The sequence below is a fragment of the Mus pahari genome, chromosome 5 (assembly GCF_900095145.1).
Source record: "Mus pahari chromosome 5, PAHARI_EIJ_v1.1, whole genome shotgun sequence".
Lineage (NCBI taxonomy): Eukaryota > Metazoa > Chordata > Mammalia > Rodentia > Muridae > Mus > Mus pahari.
This window is the reverse complement of record NC_034594.1, coordinates 124,686,646-124,697,139: the sequence shown is the minus strand read 5'-3', so window position 1 is coordinate 124,697,139 and position 10,494 is coordinate 124,686,646. Positions and strand designations below refer to the sequence as shown.

The 10,494-nt window shown below is 44.0% G+C and overlaps 1 protein-coding gene across 1 annotated transcript in view; it reads right to left on the bottom strand.

Annotated features, from left to right (window-relative positions):
* Niban1 (niban apoptosis regulator 1) overlaps nucleotides 1-10,494 on the bottom strand; it is a 152,270-nt gene that overhangs the window by 83,157 nt on the left and 58,619 nt on the right. The window contains exon 2 of the mRNA XM_021197880.2: nucleotides 3,369-3,499. Coding sequence (XP_021053539.1) covers nucleotides 3,369-3,499 — 131 coding nt within the window. The remainder of the gene's footprint in view (nucleotides 1-3,368; nucleotides 3,500-10,494) is intronic.

Below are 10,494 nucleotides of genomic sequence, written 5' to 3'. Positions count from 1 at the left end.
CTGCCTCTGCCTCTGCCTCTGCCTCCTGAGCACTGAGGAGTGTACCACTACTGCCAGGCTTCATCTTCCTGATTTTTAAAAGGTATATGTTGGGTTGAAGAAGTCGGCAATCCAGCAACACCCAGTTGTATCTCTTATATTCATGAGTATCTCTCATTAACCTTGATAGATGTGCTAGAGGATTCTATTCGGCTCCTCATTAGGTCTTTATTGAGTTTTCTGTATAGGAGAACACACATCCTGCTCTGCAGCACAGTTTCCTTACTATTGTAAAATATAGGAACGTGCCCTTGTCTGACATGTCACCGATGCTACACTGACTTCTTCCTTTTAAACAGGCATGCTCTGCCTTCAAAACATATCACCTTACTTTAAAGCAAAAAAAGAAAAAAAAAGAAAAAACTTATATGAATCATACGGAAGAGACAGGCCTATTTCTTTTAAGTCTCATCTAAGGGATGAAATTAATTTCATTCCAAATTCCAGGGCTTAAAGACACTCCTGATAGATAATGAGTCTACCCTCTATCTTGCCTCATTAACAGAAAAAAAGGACCTCCCTGGTCTCTTTAAATGAGGCTGAAGACAACTTTATATTTCTTATGTACAGCGTTTCTCAAACTCAGGCCACTTAATCAAAACTGTGGTCTCCTGATAGACTTATCCTGTCTGAGTCTCTGGGTTCCAGAAAGGAATCTGCATTGGTTTTGCTTAAAGCAGGCGTCTGTTGCCCAGGCAGGTCTCCAGTTTCTGGGTCCCAGTGGCCTTCCCTCCACTGTGTCCCCAGGGCTGAGGCAACAGCTACACCTCACCATCAATGCTTGGAACTTGCATTCTTTCCTTTCTTTAAATTACTTATTTTATGTGTACATTTTCCCAGTGTGTATGTATATGCACCACATGTGTGTATAGTGTCTCCAAAGAACAGAAGTGGACATCAGGCCATTGGGACTTGAGATCTGGAGTTCTAGGTGCTTGTGAGCCACCATGTGGTCCTAGGACCCAAGTTCAAGTCCTCTGTAAGAGCAATGGGTGCTTTTAATTGCTGGGCATCTCTCGAGCTCTAGAACGTGCATCCCAACGTGCTCTCTGAACTCTGAGACCATTTTGTGGGATCCCCATGCTGCTGAATTCTCCGGTTAACTCACTCAGACTCTCAACAGCAGCTGGTCCGTTCATCACTCATTCCTGACTTTCCTGACTCATTTCTCCTAGTCCTCGGGGAGTTTCCTTTTAGTGTTTTTGCCTGGACTCTCTCATCATCATGATCTGCAAATGCTGCTGAGGGTGGCGCTTTCCCACTCTGTCTCTGTCGTCCTCCCATCATACCTCACTGCTGCTCCCCATTATGAGCTAACAATCTCAGACCCCATCTGTCTTCTGGGCTCCAGCTCAGAACAGCCTGACCAACCTGTCCACAGATGAATGTAAGAATCACCATCACCACCATCACCACCATCACCATCATGACCATCATGACCATCACCACCATCACCATCATGACCATCACCACCATCACCATCATGACCATCACCACCATCACCATCACTACCACCACCATCATTATCATCATCACCATTTTCGTCACCATCATCACCACCACCACCACTGCCAACACCGTCATCTCAGGACCAGAGAGCTGGCTCAGTGATTAAGAGCACTTCCTACTCTTGCCTAGGATCCAAATGCAGTTCCCAGCAGCACATCTGATGGCTCCAAACCACCTGAAACCACAGCTCTGGGGAATCTAACACCATCTCTGGACACCCTGGCACCTGTGGACAAGAGTGCCCAATCTCACACATACACACACACACACACACACACACACACACACACACGCACACGCACACGCACGCGCACGCGCACGCGCACGCGCACGCACACGCACGCACACACACGCACACACAAAATGAGGGGAGAGGATAAAATAGACCTTTTAAAAAGTTAAAAAAAGAAAAGAAAAGAAAAGAAAAATCTCAAATTTATTTTGGCAAAAATGAACTGACTCCCACATACCCCCTAGCCCCTACTCACCCCTGCCCCTCTCGGAGTAAAAGGCAGCTCCGTTCCCTTGCTTTGCTCACATGAAAAGCCACTCCCCTTGCTTCGCTCACGTCACTACATTTCTCCTCCCTGTTATCTCACAACAGATCCCACCAGCTCTGTTAGAATTGCCTCCTTCCCAGGCTGGGAGATGGCTCAGTCCGTGGAGTGCTTCTCACACAAGCAGAAGCCACACTTGAAAAGCCGGTACTGTGTAATCCCAGCGGTAGGCAGGGCAGATCCCTGCAGCTCACTATGCTAGTGCGTGTGCAAGCCCAGGTCAGTGTCAGACCCTGTCTCCAAAACCAAGGTTTCCTCCTTCTGAGGAATGACACCCAACACTGACCTCTGGCCCCCATTCTCTCTCTCTCTCTCTCTCTCTCTCTCTCTGTCTCTCTCTCTCTCTCTCTCTTTCTCTCTCACACACACACATTTGTGCACACACATGCATACTTGCGCACACACACACGATGGCCATCACTTCCTTTCTTCCCTCACGGTCTAGTCTTTACAGAGAACTCACTAAAAAAATAAAAAGAATAACAACAAACTACACTTGAAATTCTGTCAGTCTGTGTCCGTTTGTATGTGGTACCCTGACGAGGAACTACCCATCACTCTTAAAACCAAGCCCTTACAGTTCTGGTCCCTGCCTGTCTCCCTGAGGTCACTGCCCTCTCTTCTTCCTCACAGAGCTCTGGGCTGGAGGGATCTTTCCACTTCCAGCTCCATCTTCTTGGGACTCTTGTTCCCCAGCTATCTCTCCCCACCTGATCTGTCCCATCATCAGATGTGATGCCAGTCTCCACAGAGGGCTTCCTTCCCTAACTTCCCCCAGACAAGAGTCTTGCTTCATTTGTGTCTGCAGCTTTGATCACTGTCTTACCATGGGCCTGTTGTGAGTTTCTTCCACTGTTTACCATCTGTCTCCACCATCTGAACATAAACTCCAGGAAGGTACGGAGTTTTGAAATTCACATACTAGATCAAAGGCAACTCAGGGGAAACCATGTTTGATGGTTGACCAAAACAAATGTAATCATGATTTTTTTTTAGATTGGACTTCACAACAGCAAGCTAAATTTCCTGTACCAAACCATCAATGAGGAAAAGCACACTCAGAGATTTTAATCCTTCTAGATTTCTGTTTGTATAGATCATACAATCAACCAAAAATCATATATAGTCTCACTTCAGGTGTTTTTACAGCGTGAAATGATTTTAGTGTAGTTTGAAGAACTGTCATTCAACTAATTCAAATATTAGCATCTATAACCCTTTCTCTGGCGAGGGAAAGATGTAAGTCAAGTGCTCATGAGTTACCTTGGTCTTCAGAAATTGTGATGTTAAATCTCTTTGCTGTTCCACCTCACTGCGCACATGATTGCAGAAGGCCACAGAATATTGCCGGCTGTAGTAGGGGCTGAAGTTTTTGATAGAAGCCTCAGTTTTCCCTGGAAAAATATGAAAATCAGAATTCTGAAATGTAGCATGCCTCCTAGAATAGCCATCAAGTTACTTTGAATATTCCTCCCATCTCCCAAATACCACCGCTGACCGGGGGTTGTCAGCAGCCTGTGTTAGCTGGGAGCACAACTCCTGCTACTCCTGCTTCGAACCCTCCTTCACCTAACATCACGCTAAAGAGCTCCCCAAGGACCAGTCAGTAGTTGGAGGAGTCTTTCTCCATGTACATTTTACTCACTACTGTGCCTGTAAGAGTATTCTGCCTTACCTCCTATACACTCTAGCTTGTGACTTATCTCCTACACAACAGTAATCCCAGAGTCCACCCTTCCACTCTCTGTGTACACATCTCTCATTTTTCTTCAGAACCTGGAAGCTGAGCCTCTAGTCTTTTTGCCTCCACAGCCCTAGATAAAAATACAATTCTGCGATGGGAAGATGGCTCAGTTGGTAAAGTATAGGTTAGGCAAGTACAAAGACCTAACTTGAGACCCCCAGCAACCATGTAAAAATCCTGGCCCCGGGGAGATGAAGACAGGAGAATTCTGGAACTTGCAGGCCAGGAGTATAGCTAAATTAGTGAGATTCAGGTTCCGTGAGAGATCCTGTCTCAAAAAAAGTGGAGAGTGACTGAGAAACTCACTTGACATCAACCTCTGGCCTCCACATACATAAACATATACTGTATGTGAACACACACACACATGCACACACACACACACACACATGCACATGCACACACATACGTGCACACACAGTGGAAGGGGCAAGGGAGAGGGAGAGACTTGTGCTCCTATGCCCCTAGTTTAGAAGATTTTTGTGAAATAAAGTGTCAAATGGTCGACAGAAGATAGAGGGACTGACTTGAAAGTCTAGAGACTTGGACTATGGGCCCCATCCTAACTGTGAGATAGAAACCACCCATCTAACCTTGGCCTCTGCTCTCCAGGCCTACTGTCCCCGGCTGTGAAGTAGGGTAGGTAGACATGGGTCCATATTCTCTGAGCCTAGGTGACACGGAAGCATGATCTTAAAGGCGTAACTACATCACTACACTGACCAGCAGTGACATTTTGGTGTCAGTCACGTAGAACCTGGTGTCGGAGGAAGGGGTAAGATCCAGTTGCCTTTCCAAGCCCTGCTTAGCACGGGCCATGGGAGGGTTCTGAGCCAGACTGGAAAGGCTCTTGGCACTTGGATACTTGTTTCCGAGGACAGAGATAAACGTCAGCTTCACCATCTATTCTGACAAACACTTCCAGCTTGCAATAGGTAGGATAGGAACTTGAGGCAAATAAAGCAGGGAGAGCTTGCTAAAATATTTCTAAATACTTCATGGGAGGCTTGGCTTAACTTTTGTTTTCCAAATCAGATGTTTTGGTTGACACAGGAATGTTAAAATATACCTTACTGGAAAGAGTTACACGGAGCTGTTCCGCGTATAAAAATACAGAAGGAAATGAAGGATCTGAGCCAGGTATTTGGAGACGCTCAGTAGGAGGACCTCGACTCCCACAGTTGACTGACTGTGTGCCTATGGAGTCACAGCCAAACACCCATGCACACCAAGACCCTCTACAGGCAGACATGCCTACTTCTGCTTGGGCATTTTTCAGTCTTATAATGTGTATGAGGAAGGGGAGCTCTTTTGTATTCCCTTAATAAAATGACATTTATGGGTTATATTTATGGGCTTTAGTAATTATTACTTGTAAGGTCCTTTGAGACCCACTAATAATAGATTCTGTAGAAATGCAAATAAAAGCCCCTATAATTTGAGTCAAGCATGCTTTTGCTTGCTCCCTGAGTTTATGGTATTACAATTAATCAGGATTTGCATAATACTTTAATATACTCAGGCTTTATAAGCATCTAATTGGTTATTATTTTATTAGCTTTTATTACAACGCATAAATAGTAATCCTATATCCTTGTCTATAATTTTCTTACACAGGAGTGGGAAATCTTTGAGAATTCCCACAATGAGAGTATAAATGATGAGCAAAATTTGCCCTTTAGTTCCAGGTAAGCGCTGTTTGGCCTGTCTGAGGAGTGCAGTGCTAATTGTGGATGCTAATGTTTGCTCTCTTACCAACACCACAATGAAAGGAAAGAAGGTGGCCATCCTTTTATGATAAATTCTGTGAGACTATTAAAGCCAACTTCCTACTACCTCCCCAAGTCTCCTACCGGTATGCCCTGCTTCGACCAAGGTGCCTTTATGCTGGCCTCCCATTGTATGTGAAAAATGTTACTGGGATCTGAATATCTGTACATGACACCCTCGACACAGCACCAAGTCACTCTTACAAAGAAAAGATTGCAGATTTCTTGCATTTACTTAATGACTGGTTCAAATGTAAAATAAAACAGCTAATAGCATCAAAAGATGAAGGAAAAAGAAAAGAAAGTTGATCTAAAATGCATCTAGACATTAAATTGAACTTGCCTGGACCTACATAAGGGAGCACTCAATTTGAAGACTTTGAGGATAAAGGCAAAACCTGGGGTTGGGTCAACAATACCAGTGTGGTAGGAAGATGGACTATGGTAGGCAAAGATGGCGCAAGAATTTCTGCCATTTGCTGGCTGTGTGGAGTAGCTTCACAGAATTCTTGTAACAATCATACAAAATACCTCGTTAAAAGTTCTTGGTGCCGTGGCTGGCACACAGTAACTGAAAGTGGTTAGAAGGTTGAGGATCCTGGAAGGCCCTAGCCGAGTACCAGAAGACACCCCTCAGTTTGAACGCATGAACTACGAAAATTAAAAAATAATAAGGAAGCAGCCTGTTTACTATACTCTTGAGTTGGACACATCTTGATTTGCAGAACAGAGAACAGCTAACTGTCCCATCCACTGAGGGCCTGAAACAATTATCACCTGCATTTCCACAGATGTTTGGCTTAGGTTGCCCTCTGTGTATCCCCGAGTTAAAAATCAACTCCATAATGCCAGACAGAGTGGCTCGTGCCTGTAATTCCAGTGCTTGGCAGTTCAATGCCAGTATGGGCTAAATAGTAAACCCCTGTCTCAAAAAGCCAAACCAAACTGAAAAAAAAACCTCAACTACGTACAACCTTAGCATTAACCAACTGGCGGCAAAGGCACAGTCAGCATCTGGGCTCCCGAGACTCAGCCCTCACACCTGTAAGATACAGATGATGAAGAGCCCCCACATCGGGGTGTTATGAAAGCCACATTGCCAGAGCTTCCAGCGCAAGGAGGCCAATGGGTCACAGAACGGCTGGCCTCAGGGGAAGGGCTTCTTCTCCATTAGGAAGAAGGTACAATTCTGTGAGTCCTACTTGGGGGGTCCAGCCTGTACTGGGCACCACAATGCAACAATTTACTCCCTTGGCAATCCTCACAAAAACCAAAAGGCCTCTTCCACAGCTCGAGACACTAAGCTTAGCTTCCTACAGAAAAGGTAGTTGCAGGCCCTTCTAAAACCAAATGTTTTCACATATGGGTGAACTCAAAAACTCACTTGCCCATTCAAGCCCCCTGCCCCCACCCCACCCCTCTCTCCTAGATTCAAGCAAATCTAAACTAAACTGTTACTTTTATTTCTACACTGTTTCAAGTTTTCTTTTTCTTTTTTATTTATGTTTGTGTGAGTATATGCCACGTGTGTGTAGGTACCCACGGAGATCAGTAGAAGGCATCAGACGCCCTGGAGCGACAGTTATCAGCTGCACGGTATGGGTGCTGGAAACTGAGCTTGGGTCCTTCTGCCAAACAGCAGGGAGTGATAACTGCTGTGTCATCCCTCCACTGTCCCCTTTTCTCCACTGTATCCTCTACTGAGACTTGATTAACTCTCAACATTGTAAGAATCTCTAAGTTTTCTCTGTGCAGGCAGCACAGCAAGGCAAAATCACTTAGTCTCTGCTCTAAAACATGAACAAAAATGTGCAGGGCAGAAGAGGGAAATGCTAGGACTGAAATACAGATCCCTAAAGACTATAGAAACAAAGACAACATTTCATTCATGGAGTATCAACAGATTCTAAGAAGGGCCGGCGTCTAGGATAAGGGGACAGCATAGGAGAGGCAAAAAACAGTATGTCCACTGGGACCCATCCAAGATGAAGCTGTCACAAACTGCAAAAGACCAGATGCTAAACTGAGTGACTGCCCTGCAGAGCAGAGCCCTGGCACTGAGACTACAGGGACACCCTCTGAATGCTGTAAGGGGCAGACCTCATTAGTGACAAAAGTCATAGATTGCTGGGTCCTGGCCTGCCAAGTTCAGGCACATGGAGCCATCAGACCATGCTACTTCTCCCTCAGTAGTTCCCCCTGCCTGTAACTCTTCAGCCTGCCACTGAAGGAACCCCACCCCACCTGTCATATATCACACCGCTCAATATAGCTGGCGCATATCCAGACCTAATCTATTCCTGTCTCCTGTAAGTATTCTGTTGGCCATTTTCACACTCTTCAAGGCCAGAGGCCAAAGCCAGCCCAAAAGAATCTTTTCTCAGATCTGGCCGGCTGGAAACAATCTCACCACCATTCACATTCTCCCAAACTGTGCGCCACTTTTGCTACAACTGTTTAAATATGGCTTATCTCTCCTCCAAGGGTATACTGTATTTGTATACTCAGCCAATATTTGGCAAGTGATTGGGAGAACAGCTGAGTAAATACTCAAGACTCAAGACCATCACAATGCATAATAATAACAACAACGAAACCCATGACGCCATCCCAGGAAGGAAGGTTTGGAGCCTCACTACTTCTTATGAAGGCATGCACCATGAAGCCCAATGCGTATTTGTTTACAGAAATCAGAATCTTACAGGCTAATTCCTCTTAAGCTTTTAAATAAGTTTTTCCCATGAAAATGTCTAAAATGACTAACATCACATCGTGGTTTGTTTCATTTGATCAGTTTATAAAGGTGTGAAAAGTGACAGTCTGGCTGAAATTTATATAAAGTCTGAAGAATCTTAATTTGCAGGGTTTTTTTTTTTTTCATTCTAGAAGGTTCTTTGAAGGACACTGTCCACAGCTGCAATGGTTCACTCAAATCTATTTATCAGTTATTTGGTTTCTATTCTATCATACTGCTTCACTCCCTATGATTCCCAGTGTTAGTTCAGTAACTATAAATGCTCTAAAACAGCTGTTCTCAATCTGTGGGTCTCAACCCCTTTGGGAGGCTGAATGACTCTTTCACAGGGGTCATCTAAGACCATCAGAAATATTAGATACTCACATTTCTATTCATGAAAGTAGCAACATTACAGTTAAGAAGTAGCAATGAAAATTACTTTATGGTTGGGGGTTACCATAACACGATTAACTGTATTAAAGTGTCGCAGCACTAGGAAGGCTGCGAACCACTGTTCTAAAGTCTAAAATCTTTTCAAAAGGGGAAGGTTCCTCTATTTCAACACATTTTAGAAAACTAGTTCATAAGAAAACAATAGGAGAAGTTAAAACACTGTTTTGTGTCACGAGATACAAAACAATTCAAACATTGTGCTCTTTTCTAATATTTGAAAAATATATTATAGCTTTTATCCAGTGTTATTTAATTAACCCTTGATCCATTGCTTTTGCTATGCAAAAAAAAACAAACAAAAATCGTTTTTAAGACATTAGATTTCCATTATAAAAGGTAATTATCAAAAACTTTTTAACAACATGGCCATTTCGCTGGCACTGAGATGAATTCCATATGAAGAGAAACTGAGCTGGCTTTTGGTACAGTTTCTTAAGACCGGCTGAGGTTGCAGGTGAAGATTAATATTGGTAAACAAGAAAAATGCCTCCAAAAATTTCAATAATTTTAAGGTGTAATATATGCCAATATGTATTTCTCCTGGGTTTCTGAGGTTGTACAGATTTATAAGTCCTCATGAATTATAGCATCAGCTATGATCTTGGGTTGCTAAGCACCATCACTTCCCATCTTAGGGTGGAAAATTGGAAATCCCAATTCACAATACAGAGGTGCAAAAATCTAATTACATACAATGATGCCCAAGGACGCTCTTTCTTCAAGTAAATGCCTTGGAGAATGAGGGTAAATTGGATTCTCCATAATTGAACTAAAGACAGGGATGGGGGGAAGGAGGGAGGGGGAGGGGGCAGGGAGGGAGAGAGAGATGGGGGGTTGGGAGAGAATGAGAACACATTTATTACTGGAGCTCTGGTGACAGGCTTTTAACAGACTCCACTAGGAAATGGCAGGATGATTCATAGGCAGCCTTGACTCTGCAGATCCCGCAGGCTCCCATGAAACCTCCAGCACGAGGTAAAAGGTGAGAGGTGTATAAACCAACTTACCTTCTCTGTGACTCACTTTCAGTGTTAATCCACAGAGAAATACACAAATACGGACGCTTCCAGGAGCTTACACTAAAGTCACTCAGCACACATCTAGAAAAAGCAGGCCTATCAGGAATAAACAACACAACCCAGGTTCTTGGGTTTCCAAACTCATACTCAGAGGTCCAAAATGGAGAGTTTGCAGTGAACTTGCCCTCAGACTATTAGAGACCCTGATGTTTCATAATCTCTGACGACATTGCAAGCCCCCACAGCTTGTAATGTGACAACCGAGCTTAGTCCTCTAAAGGCATGTCGATACTAAGGGACAGGAGCCAACAACAGTGAACAGAGGCAAAAACTGTTTTCTGCAAAGGACCATGGTCACTGAGGTGAATGAAGGCTCCATCTGCACTATATATTTGCAAAACAATAGTTCATGAGTGACTGCAAATGAATGAAGCAGGAGAAGACAATAATAGAGTGGGTACCCTACCATCGAATGAGTTTCAATTACTACCCCGCTCTACAGAAAAGTAAAAGTCCGACTTTAGCCAGCTTTCCCAAGTTAAAAGAGAATCTGGGACAGACATAAAAACTAGACTACCCCATCCGGGAATCCATCCCATCATCAGCCACCAAACCTAGATACTAATGCACATGCCAGCAAGATTCTGCTGAAGGGACCCTGATATAG